The following is a 25951-nucleotide window of genomic DNA, read 5'->3' on the forward strand; positions in this document are numbered from 1 at the left end:
AATCAGCTGCCGAATCCGACTATGCAGTATCCTAGGCACGCGCGCACGTGTACACGCAAACACACGAACCAGCTGCCGAATCCGACTATGCAGTCTCCTAGGCACGCGCGCACGTGCACACGCAAACACACGAACCAGCTGCCGAATCCGACTATGCAGTCTCCTAGGCACGCGCGCACGTGCACACGCAAACACACGAACCAGCTGGCGAATCCGACTATGCAGTCTCCTAGGCAAGCGTGCACGTGCACACGTAAACACACGAACCAGCTGGCGAATCCGAGTATGCATGATCTATGCGCTGTCCACACCAGTCTAGAAGAATAAATGGAAGATTTTCTGAACCAAACGTTTTCGTTCCCTTCTCATCATGGGCTCATACAGGGTAGAGTAACCTAGAGAATTACATCAGCTGCTGGAATGAGTTTGTATATCTATAAGTGACTGGAATGTAGAAATAAAGAGTAACTTGAAATATATCTCTAAAAATATTCAAACCTCCTCGGCCAAATGAGGTTGAGGACTCCGGCCTAGTGAAAATATTCCAATATATGTATTCATCAAATTCAAAAGAAATATTTCATGTATCTGCATGACTATAAGTAGTAATTCTGCAACGGGCATAGTAACCTGGTGTGGTCCTCTACAATTAGCTGTCTCTACTGTCTAACATACTAGACTATTTCATTTACGTATATTTAGTGGGGTAGTGATCAAGAATAACATAATGTTGCTAAAAATTGGCAGATATGACCAAGGAAGAATGGAGGAATGGATTTGATGGATAACATAGCCAGTCAGTAAGATAGAGAACACACCACGGAGAGAGAGAGAGAGAGAGAGAGAGAGAGAGAGAGAGAGAGAGAGAGAGAGAGAGAGAGAGAGAGAGAGAGAGAGAGAGAGAGAGAGAGAGAGAGAGAGAGAGAGAGAGAGAGAGAGAGAGAGAGAGGGACAGAGAGAGAGAGAGGACAGAGAGAGAGAGAGAGAGAGAGAGAGAGAGAGAGAGAGAGAGAGAGAGAGAGAGAGAGAGAGAGAGAGAGAGAGAGAGAGAGAGAGAGAGAGAGAGAGAGAGAGAGAGAGAGAAGAGAGAGAGAGAGAGAGAGAGAGAGAGAGAGAGAGAGAGAACAGTACCAGCACTTGCTGCGTGAATTGCTTGAAACCTCAATCTGTGACGGAGCAAACAGAGAATACCGCACAGCCACGAAGACGGTCACATTACAGTATACATCGGAGCCAAAACGGATTTGATACATGCATATGTACACACACACACTCACACACACACACACATATATATTGTAAAGGCTTCCTGTCTGAAGCCTTTCCATACTGGTGCTCGATGTTCCAGTTTTGTGACACGAGAATGGCACGAGAATTAGTGTACCGCTGAGTGTACCGCTATACACGTGGTCGACACGTTGTCGACACGTTGGTGATACTTTTTTGACACGTGACCCCGTCAGCGGTCTGCTTTGTGCCAATGCCACTCGGTAAACGCCGATGTCGCGTACGAGAAAGCCATCGCGCGATAGTCGCGCGAGTACTTTCCCGTACGCGAAATAGTTGAGAACTGCAGAAGTCGAGCTGACGGGAAGGAGAACTGCAGAAGTCGACGGAGATGAACGAGTAGGCCCCTTTCGGTACCCCAGACGGGAAGGAGAACTGCAGAAGTGGACGAAGACGAACGAGGAGGAATCACGACGAGCGAGTAATGGTAGGACTGTAAGTGATAGGTCAATTAGAAATGACAACTTGACATTCATGGCACTTGCCACTTGACACTGCACATTTCTTGTCCACTCACAATGTCTCTCCTCTGCCCCTGTGTGCCCACGGCCCTGTTGCTGCACTGGCCCGATGAATGTCTTCTGCAACTGGAACGGCCCTGTAAACGCTGTCGCGTCGGCGGACTGAATGCGCAGGACGAAAAATAATGCTGCAAAGGTGTGCGCTCTGGATGACGGTAAGGCACCCCTTGATATGTTGCCAGTGTATGCCAGGGTATCGCGCGATGGTGAATGAGGAATGATGAAGGGTAGACCTACGGTGGGACGGTAGACCTGTTATCTTCCAACACATTATCAGGTCGAGAGCGCATTGTACTCACTCTATTCTTGTAGTTCATTACGTTTTTAAGGTGTGTGTATAATTGTCTTCCCAATAGTTGCATCTCTGACCCCTTGTAGTCATTCCGTGAATGGTATTTTGCACGAGTTTGCTAAACCACAACTAAAATTATCCATATAAAAACCGCTCTGTGAGCAGTTCTGAAAAACCTTTACTGGTGCAGCCCCGTCGTAAAACTATGAAATTAGAACTGGCCCTTTATCCCCTTATGTGAAATTGTCCACCTTAATAGGGAATGACGGGACCCGAACGCACCAGTAGCACGAGGTCGGGAGGGCACAGGATCACGATCATAGGATTACACCACCACTACTACATGGTACCAGGGGCAGTGTAACTAATTCACTAGTAGGGTACCACCACCACTACTACATAGTACCAGGGGCAGTGTAACTAATTCACTAGTAGGGTATCACCACCACTACTACATAGTACCAGGGGCAGTGTAACTAATTCGCTAGTAGGGTACCACCACCACTACTGCATGGTACCAGGGGCAGTGTAACTAATTCACTAGTAGGGTACCACCACTACTACAGGGTATCAGTGGCCGTGTAAGTTCGCCAGTACTAGTAGATCTAAACGTGGGATATCCAACATGGGAGTTCAGCGACGACCATGCATGGCCTAGTGGTGAACGAATATCAAAACCCAGTAGCCGAATATTCTTCGGCTTAACGAACGAACGAACGAATATTCTTTCGTTAACACCGATGACATCACACACCTCCTCTCAGTCATTTTATTGGATATTGTCACTAAGGCATGACAAACGAAGGCTCTCCATCATTTCTGTCAATTTTCACAAAATCCCCTGCTGAAGTGCATTTTACACGCTAAAAAAACAGCTTGAGACGTGCCTTTTCGTTTGACCGACGTACCTCCATTCCAGGACCTCGGATCGCGTTTGGGTTGCTTCGAGACGACAGCCGAGAGTTTTCTAATGCCGATAGACCTTTCGATTAAGCGATTCGGTCAAGTATTCGCGAAGTTACGGAAGTTTGAAGTCGCCCCGTGAACTCTGCATACCGAGTTTACGAATATTCGCCATGAGAAGTATCCGTTCGAATGTGACAAACCGAACGAATATTCGAATATTCGGTATATTAGTTTCACCACTACCTATAGGCTATACTATGGGGCTGTGGACCAGCGTCCCCATCTGCATCCACAGGTGTAGGTAGGAACATTGTGCTACTGGTGCGTTCGGGTCCCGTCATTCCCTATTTAGGTGGACCATTGGGGGGATAAAGTGCCAGTACTAATTTCATAGTTTTACGACAGGGCTGCACCAGTAAAGGTTTTTCAGAACCGCTCACAGAGCGGTTTTTATATGGATAATACACATACACCTAAATCCACACTCACGCACAGAAATTTAAATAGTTTCAGGTGTTTTAAGGTGCGGCTAACACTCCGCAAAATATGGTACATCTCAGTATATGTGCTCCAAATTTCCAGTCGCAAGGAAATTTGACTTTTCTTCAATTTGATTTATGAACAATGGATACCTCATCAACATACTTTCTATCACAACTGGGACAATATCTAATGAGAAACACAGCATCGCAGCTAAACAAGAGACGTACGTTGCAATGACTTATTCGGAATTCAGGTAGTGCAAGAAATGAATGCAACCTACCGTTTACACACGAGCCCGGCGTGGCAGAAGCTGGTTCATCTTGTCGACCTTGTCGGGATAGTTACCCCAGAGTTTGATGATCAGCACTAGCTTGATGTAGCCGGCCTTTTCCTCGCTGCTTAGAATGTTGACCAACTCTTCGTTGTGAGTGCGTATTCCATCTAGTTTCTCAATCCTCTTCAAGTCTGCTATCTGCTCCAGATCGGCGAAGAACCCGGCCTCTTGCGCCATCTTACGAAATGTTCCCGCTGGTAATTTGCCCAACCAAGGCAAAATATCGGCTAGAAACGCACGCTGTCGGAATGGGTCGCCGTACGACTTCTCATCCTCATCTAATCAAAATATACATGGGATAAAAAACACACACATGAACAAACAGAGAAAAAAATGATATTTGACCAGCCATACACGAAAGGTTAACACAGGCAGGTTCTAGAGTGTCGATGTGCATCACTCCAGTCTGGACCTGTACATCATCAGTGGTTGATCTAAGTACAGTCAGACCTCGCTTATCCGGATCCCTCGCCATCCGGAAGAAAATAGTTGGTTACAAATGTACAGCATATGCCATGCTTACATACAGTATGTGTGTTCGATTATCCGGTTCCCTCGCCTATCCGGATATTTTTGTGGAAAACGGATGTGTGCGGTTATGCGAGGTCTGACTGTACGCTTATACCATGGCAATGGCTAACCTGGCAAGGATTCTTGGCATCTAAATCACTGTTGTGCTACATGCATGTGGCTCCATTTCAGTATGCCATGTATACTTTTATAGACACCACACACTGTATTTAACATACACATACCCAATCTACGGACAGAACTGTTTCGTCCTTTGGGGACTCGTCAGCATACACAAACGCATACTGTACAAGCATAATGCATGTTGTACAGATGAACAGAATTCCGTAGAATCTTGTAGAATCCCGTAGCCCCTGTTGGGTGTTGAATGTGAAGAACCCTATTGTGTTTACAGCTATTTCCACTGTAGGGGATCCTGGTGCTGCTGTTGCAGCTGCTACTGGTGATACTGCTGCAGCTGAAGTTGCCACTGCTAGTGCTACTGCTGCTGATACTGATGAAGGTTCTACTGCTACTGCTGATACTGGTGAAGGTGCTACTGGTGATGCTGCTACTGCTGCTGATGCTGGTGAAGGTGCTACTGGTGATGCTGCTACTACTGCTGATGCTGGTGAAGGTGCTACTGGTGATGCTGCTACTGCTGCTGATGCTGGTGAAGGTGCTACTGGTGATGCTGCTGCTGAAGGTGCTACTGGTGATGCTACTGGTTGAACCACAAAATTAGTATACTTGGACGTCACCGAGAATGTTCAAATACAAAGGAAATTTAGGCCACCCGCCTCACGCTCATTTTTTCCGAAAATGGCCCGCAATCGAACGGCTCCTACACTCCCAGATAATAAGGTTGACTGTAGAACTACTTCAAACTACGTTTACTCATAATTCGCTACATACACACGGCTAAAACTCTGCCGTATCCTTACTGGAGAAAATATATTCACAACCCGGTATCATTGAAATACACATGAATCGCGGTGTCCTAAAGCAACCAACCTCTCTCGTCGCCTTTCTCCTCTCCACCGATGAACGGTTCAATCGAGCTAACAAACGCATGCCGGTTGGCAATCTGATCAAGTGTCTTTCCACTGCTGTGCAGAGTGGTATACAGAACAGAACAGCACAAAAAACCAAAAAAATAGAAACAGGTCCACGTTCTAGGTAGGGCCGTAACAGTAGAGCCTCCCTCGGTGGACACGGTAGAGTGCCCCCCCCCCCCCCCCCCCCCCATGTGGACAGTAGAGTGCCTGCCCCCCACCCCACCCCCCCCCCCCCCCAGTGGACAGTAGAGCCCCCCCCCCCCCAGTGCAAAGTGCCTGCCCCCCCCCCTCCCAGTGGACAGTAGAGCCCCCCCCCCCCCTTCCCCGTAGACAGTAGAATCCCACCTCGGTGGAATGTGGAGTCTTGAAATGCAATGCAGCATTTTGTGATCAAAAAGCCCCCCCCCCCCTCACAAAATGTGCAGGCAGCGTGTTGTCAGTGTTTCCATTACCCTGAACGCTTCGTTAATGAAAGCGGCTGATTGGTCCGCTCCAAGGCAACGTATTTGACCTATTTATATTATAAACCTGCGAGGAAAGCCTTTACTAACCCAATGGCACCAAGTGACATGAATTCAGCGTCGTGAACACCGCTTCCACCAGCGCCGTGATGACCGCTTCCACCAGCACCTTGACCACCACTTCTACTGCCCACACTGGCACAGGCTTCTGCTGCAAGCCAACAGACGGCGTGCCATTGGAGTGGCCAAGAGACATGCACACGCACACACACCCACACACACCCACGCACGCACGCATACACACGCACACGCACACACACGCACACACACAAACACACACACACACACACTCACGCACGCACGCACGCACACACACACACACACGCACGCATGCACGCACGCACACACACGCACGCACGCACGCACGCACGCACGCACACACACACACACACACACACATGCAGATGCAACGTATACATGTACACACACAGGTGGGCACGCACACACGGTTTGTTGCAGAAGTTTATTGTCGCCACTGAAACAAACATGGTTCATTTCGTACTCGGACGCACCCCTCACTCCTCCAAAATGAACACAGTTTGCAATGCTGGACACCATAAATCAAGTGCATGTACACGTAGTGCATTGTTGAGCAAGTTACGATTTTCGACCTCCCACCCTCCTCCTCTACCACGGATGATGTTCGCTTCAGGGCGACAACATATGACAGCGACCCCTTAGCAATTCTACGACATGTCGGTTGTCCAGGGCCCAAAACAGAGTCAGAACTGCAGTGTTGGCTGGGATCAAACACCAGCTTGCGGTGAGAAGAGGCTCAAATTTTACATTCTATCCACAGCAGATATGGTCCTGTGCTCATGCCGTGTTCAATACCCGAACGGGAATAGGTAACTCAAAACGAAAATAGAACAGCGTACCGGTTTCCTTGCGACTAAAGGTTCACACGAATGCGGCCATCATGCAAAACATCATTTGGAAGTACCAGATCTGTTTGTATTGTGCATCCAACTAACCTGAAGGAAGAGAGGCCGATCTCGGGTCAAACAGCTTTCCACATGCACCCTGCAGGTATTGCAAGAGACCAAGTACACGCAAGCACATGCCCACGCCCACACGCACACACACGCCCGCACACACACACGCCCACCCGCACGCACACACCCGCACGCGCACACACCACACACACACACACATACATGTAAATACACACGAGCAAAAGCACACATGCATGCAAACACGCACACGCACAAGCCATAATCGCTGAAGTCAGAGTAGGCTCAAAATGGTTATCTCCTCATTAACATGACGGGAATATGTGGCAAGTTTTAAGAAAATAGAGACATGGTGCAACTTTGTGTGTGAAGAACTCTCGTCCTAAACAGAGATAAACAGAATTACAACAAGGCCTAGTGGAACTTGTCTCATGGTTCGTGCCCCCCCCCCCCCCAAAAAAAACATATGAAGTAAAGCTAGCGGCAGGCGCTACTAACGTAACGTTTATTGCATAGCTGCGGGAATTCAATCAGGTCAAGTTTCTAACCTGGTCAAGGCCCAGCCAGAACATGGCCTGCTCACGGATCATCTGTATATCCGGATTTGAACGTGTACACAGTGGGTAGTCTTCAGCCACTAGGGTGGAAGCGTCCAAGGCGTGCGCACAGCTTGGCGCGCGGCACGTAGATAAGCCATGCTGTAAACACTCCTCGCCCGATGTTTCTCCGCAGGGGCATGGCAATGTGCTGATCACTTCGACCTGCAGGCCCCACTTCCGTACCACTGTGAGCACGATTGCCCGGACTTCATCCAGCGTAGACTTTCCGCTACCGCCGTGTCGGCCCTTGCACTCGACGTACACTTGTAAGCCGTAGCGTGTATAGTGCAGGTGCAGCCACGGCCAATCTCTGTTCCAGCGAAGGCGAACGCTGCACCGTGACAGTGTGGCAGCTGAGCGCTTGTGTGACTTAAGCAGCACCTCCACCACGCATTGCCAATACAGGAACACGGGAAAGTGCATCAACTCATCTCGGTTTGTGTGCTTCACGGACACATAGGCACAGGAACAAGGCGTTTGCGGGTCCGTGCCCATCTCCAGGACGACTGCAGGTACAATAAACTCGTGCTCAGCAGACCTCTCATCCTGCACAATTACCAGGACTGAGAGCCATTCTAGGATTTCAAAAATGAGCTTGAACCCATCACTGCTTGCTCTGACTGCTTGCCACGCCTTAGCATGGTCGCAGTAAGACTGACCCTCGAACATCTTGTTGAGAGCTTTGCGTGCCAGGGACTCCGTCATGAACCCAGAACGATAGCACCGCGCTTCGTGCACTGTGATGTCTCGGTCAGGCTTCATGTAGACAAAGGCATTGACACAGTCCAGGATGAACTGGGGCTCCAGGATGACCGTGTCTTTCAGCTTGAAAGTTGGGAAGTACGCCAGGTGGCCTGCTTCGTGGCAGTACTTCAGCAGCAGCTGTATTTGCCGGTCACTGCAGTCATGTGGAACAGCCTTGATTTGCTTCGCTATGAACTTTGCCTCCTTGAAGGAAATCCAAGGCCAAGTGACCTCCTGCTTGAGCGTGTGTATGGATATGCAGAATCGGAGCCATGGAACAGGGATGTTACGTTGGCTCTTCTGGCAGCGGTCGATGATGGCCTCTCTCAATCGCTGCAGCTCATCTGCTTGTCCTGCACTTCCAGTGGATCTGGTGTTGTCGATTTTGAAGTGCGAAGTGTCGTTCCAGACAAGGTTCTGGTACCGCGTACCTTTTATCTTCTCTTGAAGTAGCTTACAAGGATCAGGCAAATCGGTTTTGTTCCACCTGTCACTCTGACACCCCACTACAAACACATCATCTGCAGCACTCTGGTCTGTGCTGCTGTCAGCTTTCGCATTCAGCAGCAGCATGTCGAGCCAGCCGAGCAGCTGGTCTAGGCGAGTCGCATTGGCCGGTAGAGTGGCCCGCTCGATACATTCTTCCCGGCTGACCTGAAATTCATCAAGCTTGGGAAGGGTCTCTAGAAGGTCCAGAGAAGAGTTGTATGTGGCAATGAAGGTTGTGTTTTTGGCCATGAAGAGGGGCTGCACGGATTGGTAGACTTGCTGCCCTCCAAGGTCGCGGAATGTGATGACGGTATAGTTGGGCGTGTTGGCCCGGTCAGAGATGTACTTTACCCGGTCTGCGTTGAGAAATCCTGTGATGGTCTCGTGGATTTCCTCGCGCATTGCTGGCCCGTTGCTGCTGCTTCTGCTGCTGCTGCTACTGCTGTCCTCCATAGGTCCTGCATGGGTCCCAGCCACAGGATCCTCTCCTGCTGGGGCTCTCTCTCTGTCATCTTGTGTTGTCTCTTTGTCTTGGGGATGATTCGAAGTGGATGGTTTGCACATCATGGTGATGACGTAGAGTCGACTCAGAGCATCTGGCATGTCTGGGCATTCGATGAATCGACAGTCATCAGAGATGTTTGTAGTTGCGTAGGACGTGCGCATGCCGGGTGTGCTGAGTTCATTCTCATTGTGCATCTTCTCAAGCAACGCCTTCAGCAAGCTGGTCTTTCCAACGCGTGCCGCTCCAAGTATGACCACGTGCAGGAAATGGATGACGGTCGTACCGCCCAACCGGGCTGCCTCCTGCTCTGCTGCTTCGAGTTCACTGATACTTGGCAGAACAGCAGTATCTCCTGGGCACAACGATAAACACAGCACACATCAAACATGTTGTGTAACTGCAGGTGACATTTACAGGGGCGGATCCAGAGATCTCTACAGGGGGGTTCCGGTTGAACCAAAATTGAACAACCAAAATATTAGGGCTGAAACGAATGCTCAATGAAGCGAACGAATATTCTTTTTCCGAATACATGCGAAACGAAGAATATTCCGAATATTCGAAACCGTGCAATTTCCATGGATACCTAGTTTTATCCATGGTAACCATAGACCATTAATTGGCATACACCCCAATTACAAGAGAGACATTTGAAAAATCATGTGTCTTGCTGATTATAGCACATCGAAAAAGGCAAGCCTACTTATATTTTGCACCAAATAACCTTGATCGATGTCAAAAAGGCGAGTTTCTGTACATTTACGAATATTCCTATTCTACTTTAACGAAGATTATTCTTTTTCCGCTTTGCATATTTCGAATATTCGAACTTTCAGCCCTACAAAATATTATGGAATCAGATTGTTTTGAAGTTGTGCGGTTGACACTAAGTTGTAATTACGACAATCCGATTGTGTTAGTGGCAATCGCATGCTTTTAAACACACACTACGGACATACTTAGTACCGTAAAGTACTGCCAGAGCACCCCGTCTACCACACACCGCTGGAAACTGAGTCGGAGCGCAGTTGTGGTGCGGTGGACGATGGAAAACCTGTGCAGGGCCAATTACTGCTGCTTACCCTACATTGTATATTTTTTAGTACGGACACATAATCATATACATGTATGCAATCGACTGGCACACCGGTTCAGTGAGGGCTTGAAGACCCTTTCAACTTCTTGTAAAGATCGAATATGCAAGCCATGGGTACGTTGAGAGCCAGGAATGCCGAAATGACAACTATAAGTTACTTTCCCTGTCCATTTGTACTTTCGGAAATTTTTGGCATTTTACGATGCGAAATGCTCTATAGTCACAGGACAAGAGCATCGTCTTCACTTCAGTGACAGAAACAACAACAGCGAAACAGTGTCGACAATAATTATTGTACAATCCTTTCAATGTCATCTAAAACACATCGCTGGCGCAGCACTCCGTTCCTGCGGAGGAACAACTAGTCACTACTGCATGCTGCAGCAGGTAGAGATTACTGACTTTGCTTGGATGTCGGAGCCCTCATCTTCTGAGGAGCTTGAACTCTATGTGTACGGTTCGAAGATCGTTGAAGAGTTTCAGTACTCGGAACATCTTTTCTCTTCTGCAAAAAACTTGTCCAAGGAATACTGACCACACCACACCCATCCCGAGCAGCAGTGAATGACAGCGCCAATGGAGGCAAGTAATTAGTTTGGATCGTTTCGAAAGATCAAAAAGGAAACAGCCACCCAATGTTGTCTACACAACAGTGTCCGTCTGTAAATCACGGACGTGAACACCAGTACAGACTACTATCCGTACAGACTGTCAGTATCGATCTACCGCACGCGCTCCTTGACTCAGTGACTGCACTGACTGTGAATCTGATCGGACGGACGTCCTTTTGTGCACAATGATATTTTTCGATATTTCTCAGCCGCACACTTTGCAAAATTTAGGGGGTTCCATGGAACCCCCGGAACCCCCCCCTGGATCCGCCACTGATTTACAGTTTGTTGTTTATTTTGTATTACTAACAAGAAATCATACAGTACAGGCAACAGGAATGCAAAATAAGTGAGAGTGCATCTTCACTGCATGCACTCGTATTATGAGAAAGCCCGCTTGAGTGCCGATTTTACGGTGTGTCTGAAAGGCATTGCTTCCCGCACAATAACCACTCCATCACCAGAATATTGGCAGACAGGAGACACCTGTTATGGTGTTGCTACAGTTGAGGCACTGGGTTTTAGAGTCCAGGGGCGTCACACACGGTACCACCAGTACCACCATGCTTGTACCACTTTTCGCACCGGATGCTGCGCCCAATTCATCCAAAAAACAAGCAATAAAAGAGCACTAAAATGTGCCCTGTTCACCCAATAATCACTATTTACCAGTGTTGCAAAGAATAGCAAATCACGAACGAATATTCTAACAAATATGCACAGTACGAACGAATATTCTACTATTCTACCCATACAGACGAGCCCATTTCAGCACACTATGCTTCCTTGTTTATTTGAGCCAGCGCGTGCTAAGACATGACCACAGCTTTTGTGGAAAAGTCGAGAAAACGCGATTTGAATTCCGCGACAAAAAAATACAAAGTTCTCCTCGGTAGACTGGACTGTTCTGGATTTAACTCTTTGTTGCAAGTACATGAAAATTTATTCGTTTCAGTTTGGATTCCATGTTGCACTGAGTCTCCTAAAATGGATCGTCAACGATGTATCGAAGGAAGACCCTAATATACTTCGGAGCGGAAGAAGACGACATCCTCGGGTTCCATGCGCAGGATTAACTATTTTGTGGACTTGCGAAGGAAACAGAAGTCTCAAGTCTCTCAAACTCTCCCACACGGAGCTAGCTTTACGATCCGACATCACGGATTTCTACCGACTCGAAACTAAGCAAAGCGGACTGATACGATTCGAAACTAACCAGGAACTGCTACAAACTACGAAGAAGAACATAAGTATTTCTTGCGAAGGTGCAAACTACAAACGGCGCGTAAGTCAAACTGGGCAGCATTAGCGGTAAGCGACAATATGTGGACGATGTCGTTTGCTGCTCAATTGCAGTGACTGTTGCACATTCTACGATGCAAGAACGCAGCGAGCGTGCTGCGATGAGCGAATTTAGCCTTTGTACGGAAAGCTGTACACAAAGTGTAGCATTTCGAACATTCGACTTCTGACTCGCACGTTCGAATATTCTGTGCAGCGCAAAAAAAACAAGATGTTCAATTATTCGAATATTCGCTGCAACACTGCTATTTACCCTCGGGCTTTTTTGATGCCATTCAACGAAACGTGTAGTGGATAGTCACTACTGGAGGATTCATAAAGGCACATTTGTCTGTTGTGAAGTCGGGGGTTTGCCCCGTACATTGAATTTTGCATGGCAAGACAAATTCGGAAAATGCAAAAATTGGTTACGGGGTAACTGTTTCCCATGCCCCCCCCCCCCCCCCTCCTACTATTTTGACCTGGCTAGAACCCTGCCATCATATCTTCATGCTAATGGTACTACTTGGGGACATACAGCTCTATTGCTTCCAACTGGACATTTGCTTCGTTAGTTGCTGCTCATCATGAGCAATTTGCTGCTAGCGGCCTAGCATTGCTTGCCAGCTCTTCGAGCTCTTGCATTACGAGACCATTTACTCGAAGTAACACATTGTCTCCAAAGCCAGTTCTTGTTGCCCTGACTGAGTGTGAATATGTGAGGGATTGGATGCTAAATAGTATTCCAACCAGTGATGCACACTAACCCAGTTTTCAAGAACGAATACTCTATCAAATACCAAATCTGGCAACGAACGAATATTCTAGTATTCGTTGAAATTGTTGACGGCCCAGAAACTTCTGCATTGCGTCTGCGCTTTTCGCCTGGGACACCTTCGCATCCGTGGCAGCTACAGCCGTCGAGCAAGTAACATGCCGTCGGGGAAGATTATCCCGCATTGAGCTCGTAGCCGAGCCATTGAACTCGAGCTTCGTCTCGCAGAGTTTGCATTCAATGTTTGCGCCTCCATCAACTTTCTCGGAGTGCTCCTAAACGGAGCTGCTATGACCAGCTGTGCCAGAAGCCATCACAAAAAACGAACTGGATGTCCAGGCGGTTCTTCAACGTGAAAGAGAGGGGTGAGTTGGACCGAACTAAAGTAGTAAAGAAGAAGGCATTATGGGTTCCCACTTCGCAACAGTACAGTGCACGCACTGTACTCGTACAACTACACGTGTCCTTTGCAACTGTACTACAGTGCCGGCACTGTATTGTTACTACTACTAACTGTTTGGCGCGCGCTCACACAGGCTGGATTCGTCGTCAAGTACACGTACGGTAACCGCTGTACTGTAATCTGTAGCAGCGGCCCTAGCTCTACTGCCGTTAGCGCAGGGTCCACATGTACTCGTACAAAACTAGCATGCATGCCACACATAGAACATGATTGTACAGCTCTTCAAACGAACTTTATTACTATTCGACTATTCGTGTGCATCACTGGTCATTCGTAACTTTTTGGCGGAAAAGAAGTTTGAGAATTGATTTGTCACTTACCTGCTTGCAGCTGCTTGGCCTCCTTCATAGAGAGTCAGAAAAAAACAGAGGCACAAATCACACATATTTGTTTAACATGCTCTCTCTCTCTCTCTCTCTCTCTCTCTCTCTCTCTCTCTCTCTCTCTCTCTCTCTCTCTCTCTCTCTCTCCGTCTCTCTCTCTCCGTCTCTCTCTCTCCGTCTCTCTCTCCGTCTCTCTCTCTCCGTCTCTCTCTCTCCGTCTCTCTCTCTCTCTCTCTCTCTCTCTCTCTCTCTCTCTCTCTCTCTCTGTCTCTCTCTCTTCCTTAGTTCCGTATCGTATTTTCCGGAACATAAGCCGCAATTTAAGCACTCGTAATCCCCCCCAAAATAAATGTCGGTGTGGCTTCTACTACCATGGTGAAATGAACTGTGATATACAGGATAGATGTTGGTTTTTCGTCACAAAGATGACAGAACAAAAATGACAGGACAAAGATGAACCTAGAGCAGTAGAGGCAACGAGATGAACAAGGAACTCACGGCACAGAGTAAGCGCGAATTTTCTGGTTTCAGACCTTGTATTTTTTTGGAAAATACCAGGGCATTTCAATTTAGCGCGGGGCACGCGGGATGGGCATAAAAAAGTGAATGGACCTCAGCTTTTCAGAGCAGTAAGAATTGTGAAAATCGGTTGAGTTTGAGCAAGAAGCTGAAAAAAATGCTAGACTGAGTTGTTGTGGCGTTTCCAAGGCATGATAGGAGAGTTTGGAAAGGACATGGAAGTGGCCCTGATGTGCCTATGGAGCTGAGAGTTGTCAGGATGGATTTGTTTGAAATTGTAACATGCATTATACAGTATGACAGGATATACAGGCAGGAGCTGTATAGGCAGAATTTTAATGGGGCCGAAAAGGATTTTGGCCTGCGGATGCTGAAATTTAAAACGTGCTGATAATTTGTAGACTTACAGTATCCAGTGTCCAGTATCACAGTAGTAGATATCAAACTCAACTCACTTACTAAAGCCACAAGTCGCCAAGATACTCAAGGCAAGATGCAAACTGGAATAATTCACTGCAGCTGGTTGTCGTCGCAGTGATTTCCAAGTGTCCATTGTACACAGCACGTCCAGCATAGTGCTTGCATTTAGCTCCAACTCTGGCAACAGAGCGACAGGCGAAGCCCTATCAATTTATCAACTGGGCCGTGCGGATACGACTTTGAGTTTGGCATGGGAGTGGCTACACATTTTCCCCTGTTACCAGTGCAGCAGTTTTGCCGCGCCCATCATCATCATCATCCTAACCCCAGTTGTCGTTCAGGACTGTACGGGTTCGTCGTATCAGTGTTGAAAGAGCAGCGGTTGTCACTGCTGGGGGGATGAGATGGCCCATCGGCTATGCGGGCCATACCGCGTGGGAATCGTTGTAATGTCACGGTTCGCGAGTTGCGCAAACGTTGTGCTTGGCAATTTGGCCAGAGCGGTTCGTTAGAAATCGTGGCCACCGTTATCAGAAATCTCGGTGGCAGTTCCGAATTCACCCCGCGTCTCCAGAGCAGACTTGATAGCGTAGCTGATCATCCGGAAGACCATTTATCAGTCGGGATGGTACTTGTCCATCGGATCACTGTTGGCAGAGCAGCTGTTGCTACCACCGAGGGGACGAGACGCCCCAGCTGCTGCGCGGGCGTGCGGTGAGGAACTTTCGACATACCACGTAACCAACGGAGAGCAGTTTTCAATGCCTCTGAATTCTGACTACCCACTACAAGGTGCTTTGGTGCACCCTGCCCCGCAGGTTCTGACACCACTGTCGCCTGTGGGTGACATCGAATAGCGGCAGCAAATTGCTTTCTGTTGATATGGTCGGTCATTACTCACTACCTACCCTTGCCCCGCCGGGGGCAAGTCATGGTTGCCGTGTGCACGCACGCATTCATGCCGACGTATCTGTGCCTGCCGTGCTAATCTTTCTGTCAAGCATATGTTGAACAAAAAATGCCTGCCTGCTCCTTTTGAGGCCCGATCAGTGCATTACGGCTTGTGCTTCCATTCGCTCCGCAGTCACTACCGGCTTCTGCACTCGCTGGTCGACGCTTTGTTCGGGAGTCTAGTTTTGTTTGCATTCAGCATGTCATTAACTATTCATTCGCGTGGTGGCCGCCCGCGTCAACTCTATGGTTTGCTGGCCGAGAGTGAGATCGCACCTGAATATGGTGATAAGACGCTGTACATCTTGACGCTATGCACATACATTGCCTCGCCAGGACTGCAGTATGCTGGCTGATAGCGTGGGCAACCCACCCTGTCCTGGATTGACCATCAGTCTACTACCGTCGCCTCGTTCAGTGTTACCTGGGCCCTTCTCTTTTTGGGGAAACTTGGCCAACAAACGCAATGTGCTCAAAGGCTCGCTGACAATGTTGTGCAAGTTTGCGCCAACAACCGCCACGCGTCCCACCAAGATAAATCGGGCAGGAGGAAAGTGCTCTATGGCTTGGATCCCCAGCTTGCACGTGCATACGCACCAGATGTGATCTGGAGGCGCATTATGCATGGCTCAGCGCCGGGCAGGCTAGTAGCCAATAGAATGAGCTAACCTGGAACTGATGGCCAACGTTTGCACTTTCCCAGGCCAGTATCAGTGCTAGTGATTGGTATGTGGGCCCACGCCAGCATCTTAGAGCAGTGTGAGTGCGTAGTCCGCAGGTATGGCAGTGGTGAGGATATGGACGTGTGCTGTGTGCTGTACCTATGTGGATGTGCACGTGGCAGGCGCGTATGCTATCGTGTGAAGTGATGGATGAGGTGCAGAAGTGCGGGTGGTGAGAGTGTGTGGCTACTGCTAGAGTGGCTAAGGCGAAAGCAGCCATCAGGGCGGGGCAAGATGGCCTGTTTGCTGGTACGGTATGTGCTTTTCTAGGCCGACACGCTGTATGCAGTGTTGGCGACAATCGGGCCAGTAAGTGGGCTCACACGAGCAGCTTGTGGTGGTCTACGGGCATCTATTCTCTGTCACATGAATGCGAGGCGGTCGAGAGAACGCTGGTGCGTGCTTATGAAGGTGTGTGCGGGGTGGTGTGTGTGTGGGGGCGTTCCTGGCGAGCTTGTATGAGGTTATATGCCTGTGTAGGAAGAGAATACGCGGATGTGTAAAAGGTGAGCGAGTTCTCGTGGATACTGTGAAAGCCACAGTTTATACTGCTTTGCTAGCCGGTACCGTGTACCCTGGTCAGAGCAATTCATGAGGTAGCGGCGGCATCATATGATTATGCATAGGTATAATGCTGACGGTACAAATACACCTTCCATAGTGGGGGTGCCATGCCTTCTAGGTTTATCACTTTTTTTGGGTGCAATCGGGCATCATATCGTATGCGTGTGGTGTGACGCCTAATGCCAGGCAGTTGTGTGAGTTCTTGGCCTCGGTGGTCGTTCGTTTGCCCTCGCTGGGCAGTATAATTTCGGCCCTAGCGGGCAGTATGCTTTTCCCTTGGCGGGCAGGTTGTCGGCCTCGGTGGCTGTTCATTTGCTCGATAGGCAGTATGATTTAGCCCTCGGTGGGCAGTATATAATCGGCCCATGGTGGGCAGCATGCTTTGGCCCTTGGTGGGTACTACGCTTTAGCCCTTGGCGGGAAGTTTGCTTTAGCCCTCGGTGGGCAGGCTATTGGCCTCGACGGCCGTTGTGCACACTCGGTTGGGCGGTATGCTTTAGGCTTCGGTAGGCAGGTTGCTGGCCTCGGCGGCCGTTCACACGCCCTCGATTTTGCTTTACGCTTATTCTTGCACCCTCGGTCGGGCTATAATCATGCGCCCTCGGTCGGGCTATAATCATGCGCCATCGGTCGGGCTATAATCATGCGCCCTCGGTCAGGCTATAATCATGCGCCCTCGGTCGGTCTATAATCATGCACCCTCGGTGGGGCTATAATCATGCGCCCTCGGTGGGGCTATAGCCATGCGCCCTCGGTGGGGCTATAATCATGCGCCCTCGGTCGGGCTATAATCATGCGCCCTCGGTCGGGCTATAATCAAGCACCCTCGGTCGGGCTATAATCAAGCGCCCTCGGTCGGTCTATAATCATGCGCCCTCGGTGGGTCTATAATCATGCGCCCTCGGTGGGGCTACAGCCATGCGCCCTCGGTCGGGCTATAATCATGCGCCCTCGGTCGGGCTATAATCATGCGCCCTCGGTCGGGCTATAGTCATACGCCCTCGGTCGGGCTATAGTCATGCGCCCTCGGTCGGGCTATAGTCATGCGCCCTCGGTCGGGCTATAATCATGCGCCCTCGGTCGGGCTATAATCATGTGCCCTCGGTCGGGCTATAATCCTGCGCCCTCGGTCGGGCTATAATCATGCGCCCTCGGTCGGGCTATAATCATGCGCCCTCGGTCGGGCTATAATCCTGCGCCCTCTGTCGGGTTATAATCATGCGCCCTCCGTTGGGCTATAATCATGCGCCCTCGGTCGGGCTATAATCATGCGCCCTCGCTTCGGCTATACGCTTCTCGCGCGCCCTTGGTTGGGCCGTATGCTTTTACTCTCGATGGGTAAGCTGTTGGCCTTGGCGGCCATTCATGCGCCCGCAGCGGGCAGGTTACTGGCCAAGTCGACCATATGGGCGCCCTTGGTGGGCAGTATGCTTACGGCCCGTCGTACCATTTCCAAGGATATTTACTCGCATACGATAAACTTTGACACACGCTTGCAACTGATTTTTTAACTTGGCTGGGGCCCGTGTGCTCACGATTATACTTTGCACACGAGCAAAAGTGCCGGTGTTGAAAGTGCGACTACTCAAATTCAAGCTAACAATGCGCTTTTTCAGCTTTTCTATACCTCCCCGCGGAAAACCATCCTTGCCACCAGACAGCTGGAAGTAGGCAGAAACTGTATTCGCCATCGCTCTGAAGTGTGAACATCCTGACCTGTTTTACGGACTGGAGCGGAGATTGCAGCCTTTTATTGCGGTGACGGAAGTGTTCGTCGATTGCAGCTCCAGTCAAAAAGATTCAAACGAACCGATCACAACTTCTGTGCTGGTTTGTGCTGCCATGTTTTTGGATGCAATGGTCTATGGTTATGTTCGGATGGTGAAACGGTGGTTCCATGCGGTATGACACAGCCAGAACACCGAAAAATCAAGTGCGAAGATAAGCGCCAATTGTAACTTGGCGGACCAAGTATTAGCAAACGTCACTTGTCTAGTGAGAAAGTGCCTTGCCTTCGTACACCGTATATTCGCCATCATACTTTATTCCAACAGGAGTGCATGAAACATTTGGAAATTTGAGAAAAGTCACAAAAGGAGGCGCAATTTACTGTGCATTCTCCGTATCTGTTGAAATCGCACGCACTGGATTAAAAAAAAAACACTCGTTGTGGTCATGACGAGTAGACCCCACCGAACTCATCGAACACCAGTGTGCTTCGCGTGGACAGGATGGGATTCTAACACAATTTCCTCATTCGTCTTGCCGTTTCACGGCTTGCAAATGGTCCCAATTATCACATGCACTTGACGTCTGGTTGATCAAATGCAGTGATACCCTAAAAAGCCGGCCGGCACCAAATTTAGCGCTTGGTGCACAGAATAGGATATAGTTTAGGTCGAGTGCTGCATTCATCCCCATCCCCCCCCCCCCCCCCCCCCCCATATATCCACAAGTATGCAGTGGCGTGTCCAGGATTTGGCTGAGGGGGTCGTGGCCGGGGGAGATGACATGGTGCACATGACTGTAATGATGTATGTCACGCACCTAGCTATCCAACATTACAAAATGATTACATGCCAGGTATTTCTTCCAGACCTACACTATACAGATTAAAGTATCTCATGCTCAGTTACTACAGTGCGTATCGGTTATAGCGTGGTCGTGTAAAAGAATATACTACTTACAAGAATGAACTCTCATATTTTTATAATCATAACATGGGTTTCAAGTGAACATTTATTCTTACTTCCTCCGCGTCATTAAAATTGCTGCTTCCCAGAGCGATTTTTCGAATTTATTTTGTCCACTCGAAGGGCAAAGAAATCAGCTAGAAATTGAGGCAGGGCATTGTCGACGGACCAAGCTTTAGTTTGTGGCCTCCCGCTTCGCTGCACTTGCAGCTAAGGTCGACGTCTTCATCAGAGTTTGGGGCAGGCCCTTCAGCACTCCACAATGTGCTGAACAAGACGTGCGTTCAAATTCAGGTAAAGAAACTTCGTTTTCAAGCGATCCATGCCTCCAGGTGGCAGGCGATGAAGGCAAGCTAGCATTTTTTCAAGTACACTGTAACGATCTTCCAGCGGGATAGGGTAAGTAGTTCCGCACCTTCTTTCCTTGGCAAGCGCTTCGCTAATTTTGTTGGTGTTTTCAGACCTGCTACCTTCGTAGCAACATGCGACACAAGTAGCGCATTTTAGGAATTTGAGAACACTTTGTTCTTGCAATCGTCAACTTCAGCATTTCGTATTCAGGAGAGATACCAGGATTCTTATACCCGAGCTTGCAGTCTTGATAAATACCCACGCGAACGATATGGGACGGCACGAACTCCAGAAAAACAATATGCGCTCTGGGGCGGAAGAGTGCGGAGCACAATGAATTTGCTTGGTGCGGAAGAGAGCTCCGACAAAGTCCGAGACCACCACGGCTTCAGTAACAAGTAGAGATTGCGCAGGAAGGGTCGCACCAATGCTCGAACACAGAAAACAGCGATTCCGACAGTCTGACTAAGACGAGCCAAGTCACAAACATTGCGATGTGCGCAGCGACAATTTTAATGACGCGGAGGAAGTACAAGCAAAGTTATCGCATTGTAGAATATATCGGTCCTAAAGCTGTGTTCACAACTGGCGCGTGTACGCGGTACGCTTGCGGTTCATGTGTGCCCAAACGCGCGCTCAGGCTTTCACAAAAAAAACAGCAATCCGAGTCGTATTTAGCGCGTGCGACACCTTCGAGTACTAATTTTTTGACCCCGCCAGTCAAGGTGACTGGCATGTACGCTGGTACGCGCCTGATACGCGCTGAAAATTCCAACATGTTGGAAGTTCCATTCCGACGCGTTTCCGTACGCATGGCGCCCCAAAAGCCAGCAAAAATACGCACAAACACGTGGTTTCACGCGTACACGCGCCAGTTGTGAACACAGCTTAAGAATGGACTTTGTGTAGCAAAACATACCAGATTGGTACAAAGTGCATCATCGCCTGTAGATGAGTGTAGTAATAACATCTGTCCAATGCAGTTCTGCTCCGACTCGCATTGCATTGTAATGCTCCAGGTTCAACTGTTCTTGTCATGTATCTCATGCTGCATAGCCACATGGCAAGCGTATGGGACTATAAACACCCGCATGCACAGCAGAGATACGTTGTATGTATGATGACCATCCTGTATCTGCGCACATGTATCTGATATGTAACACTTGACTTATCGCGAGTAAGAAGTATCTGAAATAAGAATAGAAAGTCGTTTTTCAAACACCCGCGCTATAACCGATACCTACTGTACATTGTACAATCATCAGTCATGTTACTTGTACAGTACATCCTTGCCCAATTTTTATTGGAGCATATCATGCTGTTCTTTATCATGTTTTGGCTGCTCACTGACAACAGGTACTGGCACCTCCGCGTCCGGCGGAAAGTCAGTCTGCTCCGAACTGGACTGGCAACGACTTGATCACTCCCGCTGTTTCCTGTTGGAACAGGAATTGCGCCGTCGCAAGAACGCTTTGTAAAAATCCATCAAGGCTCTGCTGGCCAGAGCTTGTCTTCTTTGATCCATGGATGTCGCTGAGACTTCGCAGAAAAGTCTTCAAGTCCACCAATTCGCGATTCGAATCTGGAGGGGATCATCCTCCAAACATCGTTGTACAACGTTGCGAAAAGAGGCGCTTGACGATCACAATGTCGTCACGGGTTTGAGAACCGCGAACGAGGCTAGCTCAGTCGGTAGAGCATGAGACTCTTAATCTCAGGGTCGTGGGTTCGAGCCCCACGTTGGGCGCCAAATGTCGTCAGTTTATTCCGACGAACTGCGGCTCTCCTCGCCACTCCACACAACAACAAAAGACTCGTGCACACTGGGAGAGAGAGCGTTTTCTCTAACTGGCTTTCAGTAAGGGGACTGGAGAACTGCGCTCCAACAAAACGGACAAGAGAATATATTATGGGGACGTGGAGAAAAGAGGGGAAAAAGTGGGGTGAGGGATACTAAAGAGGTGCCTGTGCAAAGTACAACAAGGCCTGAACAGGACGGGAGACAAAGACGAACGACGGGGAAATACGACGGACACAAGACGGCAACCAGACAAATACAACGGAGACAAGACGAGAAAATGTGTATGCAACGGGGACGAGATGATAAATAATGCATACGGAGGGGACAGAAGACGGTGCAGCGGCATGTACTAAGCATTCCAAGACGGCGCAGCGGCGTGTACCACGGGTCAGCAGCATGTACGACACAGAGACACATACGCAGCCACGTGTACGACAAAAGAGACACAAGCGCAGCCACATGTACGACAAAAGAGACACAAGCGCAGCCACATGTACGACAAGAGACACCCGCGCAGCCGCATGTACGACACAGAGCTACAAGCGCGACCACATGTACAACAACAAGCTTTGTTTTTGTCCCACTTGGGCAGCGCTGCGTTCAGCACATCACTGCACGCCTTTCTCAAGACGCATCGAGCGCGTCCTGGAATCTGTACAAAAGTATAGAGCTCGTACAGAGTCGATCATTTCTTTCGCAGTGCAATCAATGCCGCTCACACACCGACGGTCTGTGCAACCGGTTTTGGACGCTGCTTCCCACCGCGTAGAGTCTACCGCCTGTGCACATGGTGCATGTAGCAGCCTGGTGTTTTTTCAAACCCAGGTCGAAATGTTTTGAAGGGGGTGGGAGCGTGCCCCCCCCCCCCCCGTAAACCCGCCAATGCTATGTGATAGGGACCATTAGCAAGCCGTGAAACTGCAACGCGAAGGGGAGCTGGGTTAGAGTCCCGGCCTGACCACGCGAAACATACTCGTGTTTGACGAGTTCGGAGGGGTCTACTCGCCATGACCGCAACAAGTGGGTTTTAGTCAAGTACGTGCGAATTCAACCATGAAGCGGAGAATAGCACCGTAAATCGCGCCTCGTTTGGTCTTTGCGATTTTCTTCAAATTTCGAAAAATGCCTCACCCATTCTTGTTGGAATAAATACGATGGCGAAACGTACCAAACAACCAGTAGGACCATTGATTTTGGCATAACCGTTACTAACATGACACAGAACAGGATCGAGGGTAACCACAGTGCCAACATTTATGCTTGTTCAAGACAAACTTCAGCTTGCTCGCTCATTTATGTTTTGGCATGGACCTCGTGAACACAACCCTTTGCTGCACCCATCCATCGGCGATGTGGCTGTCATGGGGTTTCTTTCACTTTCATTCGGGTAAAAGTCAGTCAGGCTGAGAATTGTTCTCAAGAAAAAGTTCGCAAAAATAATTGCCAGTAAAAATATCAGAAAACTGTTTGAAACTGGAAAGCAGCCGACTCGCGTAGACGGGTTGTGAACGCGAGAAGCTAATTCTCAATCACGTCGTGTTTCACGTGCGTTCCGATGAACTCGTTCCTGTTGACGTTTCACGGCTTGCTAATGGTCCCTAATAGTTTTCCCAGCCCCCCCCCCCCCCCCCCCCCCCCGTTCAATCTCAGGTTGGCTAGGACCATGGAGGCAATATCGTTATTTCGTACTCGGACCCCTACCCCCACTCTGAAACAAACGCAGCTTGCTATGCTGGACGACGATAGTCACATGCATGTACAAGTACAATGTACAGTGTCGGTCGAGTTGTGATTTTGGCTCACACCCGCATCCCCCCCCCCCCCCTCCCACTCCAAAACGAATGATGCTCTCGTTTCAGAGACGACAAAAAAACTTTTGCGACAACCCCTAACGAAAACTGTACAAGCTCACGCGCCCACAGACTCGTAGTACATGCCTCGTACGGTAGGACTCGTCATCTCCAGAAAAGTCAACAAAATGAAACATTCCGCCATGGCCAGACCAAGCGGAGTTACACTCTCTCGTGTTTATGTACTCTTGATCTCATGGACAGCTGTCCAAATGTAGGACATGATGGTGGGAGGTGCACCTCGCGTGACACCTAGTCACTGCATAGTTCAACCAATCAAATGTACGACACGCTGTAATGTTTACTGTAGACATCTAAATTTAGGGTTCACGGATTGGCATGCTAGCGTCGCCAGCTACATCATGCACGTGACAGGCGCGTGCATATACTGTACCACACAATCGGTCAGTGCTTAAATCGCATTTTACCATCAATATCACTCACTTTCAACTCTACGGGATTCATTACGGTTGGCTCAAACTGCCTGAATTTTTGAATCCACACGCACGAAAGACGTTCCAAGACTTCCACCGTTCGTATTTTTTCAAACGAGTTCCGGGTTTCCAGTAACTTTGGCCAAAGTTCGGCTAAAAAACCAGGGGAGCCGTTGCGTTTCCGCAAAATATTGAACGGTAAAAGGATAGCCAAGGTCGAGAGCAAAACAACAAGCCATTATTTGTCAAAATCGAACAAGAAACGGCTCAGCGCATCTATTTTCTGTGCACGCGCGCGCGCGTACTTGGGCCAACAAGGTGTGCAGAATTTCTGAAGAAGAATAATAACAAGAGCAGCAGCGCTCGGAACAGCCGTGCTGGATACTTCCAATCCCGACACGATGGAGCGTGTTGGCTGTCGTGAGCTGCTGAAACGACCATGACATTTCTTTTTCTTTGTATACCCTACATATCTTGATGTGCCCTTGCTCAGTTTCGGCCTCTTTACAGGAAGAATATTTTCTTCCTTGGCATCAGCGGCCAAACAGCAAGAAGAGCAACAGATCGAGATTTGCAGGGAAAACAAAGATGCGTGCAGCTACATCTAGTCAGGTTCGATGCAGCTGCGCTTTGCCAGAACCTCAGCAGATAAGAAAAGACGACAGAGTGTCTCAGATGGAACTGGATCTTTCGCCAAGACCGCCACCGCCGCCATCATCAAGTCCAGGTCAGTCAGAAAAACCAAAGCAAAAATGCAAAGCCCGAGTGAAGTGAAGCCACTGAACTCTGAAGCCAAGGAAAAATTCAAAAAGTACGCTCTCCGGCTAGACTTAGAGTTGATATTTTTTACTTCGATAGGCGCTGTCGCGGCCTGTAGCGCGCGTCCATAATCCAAAATGGAGGCGCACGTGACGGGTGCTTTTAGTGGCAAGCCGTGAACCCTAAAATTCAGTCACTCACAGTCAAGTCTACTGTACATACCTTCGCACTCTCGTGATCCACCAGCAACTGCACACATCCCTCATGATCGTGTTTCCTGGCTAGGTCCAACGCTGTTCTCCCTTCCTGAGTAACTCAGCAACACATCACAGGAACAATAGAAAATCAATTTTGAAAAATTCGTTCCAATTTTACAAAAACGAAAACACAACGAAGGCCAAGCACATAATCTACAACGAGACGAAATCAATCTCTCCACAAGACGACTTACATGTACAGAACAAGTCTCTCCTTCCTCAGCAACATTGCTACTCCATGCATCCACAGCAAAAACTCCAGTTCATGCCTCGACAAATTTGAATTTGTTTTACAGATTTCTACTCGAACGAAAATATCCACGACGAGAGGAAGGCGTCCAAAGCGCCTGCTCCACGTCAGGAAAAACTGCATGTATTCTGCGTACTCGTTACAATAACAACAACCCTTCACTCCTCACTCGTTCCAACAAACACCATCAAACAGTCTACTGCTTCACACACTGATTTCGAAATTCTTCAAAAATTGAACCACAGAGTGAAAATGACCACGTGGCGATATTGTACGCATGATGTCATCGAGTACAACTGGTACACATTTCTGACAAGAGGAGAGGAGAGGAGAGTTGTGGTAGTCGTGAGAGAGAGAGAGAGGCAGGACAGGTGAGAAGGAGGAGTAGAAATAATTGTTCACTTCACAACAACACACAATCAAATACTTACATCGTCACGCAGTGTGGTATCCAAGGTGACACCGTCACTGTCATGTGACAGCATCACCTTGACAACGTTGATCTTGTTCCAGCGGGCAGCATAGTGAAGTGGAGTCCATCGGTCCTGTAGAGAAAGAGAGAATGTGATGAGTATTGCTATACAACCATTACACTAACTACTACAACCACACACCGACACAGACCTGGA

The 25951-nt window shown here is 48.8% G+C and overlaps 3 protein-coding genes across 3 annotated transcripts in view; all 3 read right to left on the reverse strand.

Annotated features, from left to right (window-relative positions):
* Window positions 1-413: 413 nt before the first annotated feature.
* The window catches only part of LOC135823887 (uncharacterized), a 145326-nt gene continuing 119788 nt past the window's right edge, over window positions 414-25951 (reverse strand). The window contains exons 11-12 of the mRNA XM_065336750.1: window positions 3770-4101; window positions 414-1166 (exon numbers count right to left, since the gene is read on the reverse strand). Coding sequence (XP_065192822.1) covers window positions 3773-4101 — 329 coding nt within the window. The 3' untranslated portion in view covers window positions 414-1166; window positions 3770-3772. The remainder of the gene's footprint in view (window positions 1167-3769; window positions 4102-25951) is intronic.
* LOC135823896 (uncharacterized) lies at window positions 6459-13843 on the reverse strand. Its single transcript, XM_065336769.1, has 3 exons — window positions 13749-13843; window positions 7414-9554; window positions 6459-6935 (listed from the first exon to the last, which is right to left on the reverse strand). The coding sequence occupies exons 1-3, from the start codon at window positions 13774-13776 to the stop codon at window positions 6882-6884; spliced, it is 2223 nt and encodes a 740-aa protein (XP_065192841.1). The 5' UTR covers window positions 13777-13843; the 3' UTR covers window positions 6459-6881.
* The window catches only part of LOC135823901 (uncharacterized), a 6070-nt gene continuing 3995 nt past the window's right edge, over window positions 23877-25951 (reverse strand). Inside the window, exons 5-6 of the mRNA XM_065336779.1 lie at window positions 25754-25867; window positions 23877-25121 (exon numbers count right to left, since the gene is read on the reverse strand). Coding sequence (XP_065192851.1) covers window positions 25005-25121; window positions 25754-25867 — 231 coding nt within the window. The 3' untranslated portion in view covers window positions 23877-25004. The remainder of the gene's footprint in view (window positions 25122-25753; window positions 25868-25951) is intronic.

This window comes from Sycon ciliatum, chromosome 8 (genome assembly GCF_964019385.1).
Source record: "Sycon ciliatum chromosome 8, ocSycCili1.1, whole genome shotgun sequence".
NCBI lineage: Eukaryota > Metazoa > Porifera > Calcarea > Leucosolenida > Sycettidae > Sycon > Sycon ciliatum.

What these genes read in the sequence shown, in the direction of transcription:
- LOC135823896 (XM_065336769.1), bottom strand. Translation starts at nt 13,776, where the DNA reads ATGAAGGAGGCCAAGCAGCTGCAAGCAG. An exon ending in GGCCAAGCAGCTGCAAGCAG is followed by an intron (nt 9,555 to 13,748) that starts GTAAGTGACAAA and finishes CGTTGTGCCCAG; the next exon opens with GAGATACTGCTGTTCTGCCA. An exon ending in TCTGGCTGGGCCTTGACCAG is followed by an intron (nt 6,936 to 7,413) that starts GTTAGAAACTTG and finishes CAATACCTGCAG; the next exon opens with GGTGCATGTGGAAAGCTGTT.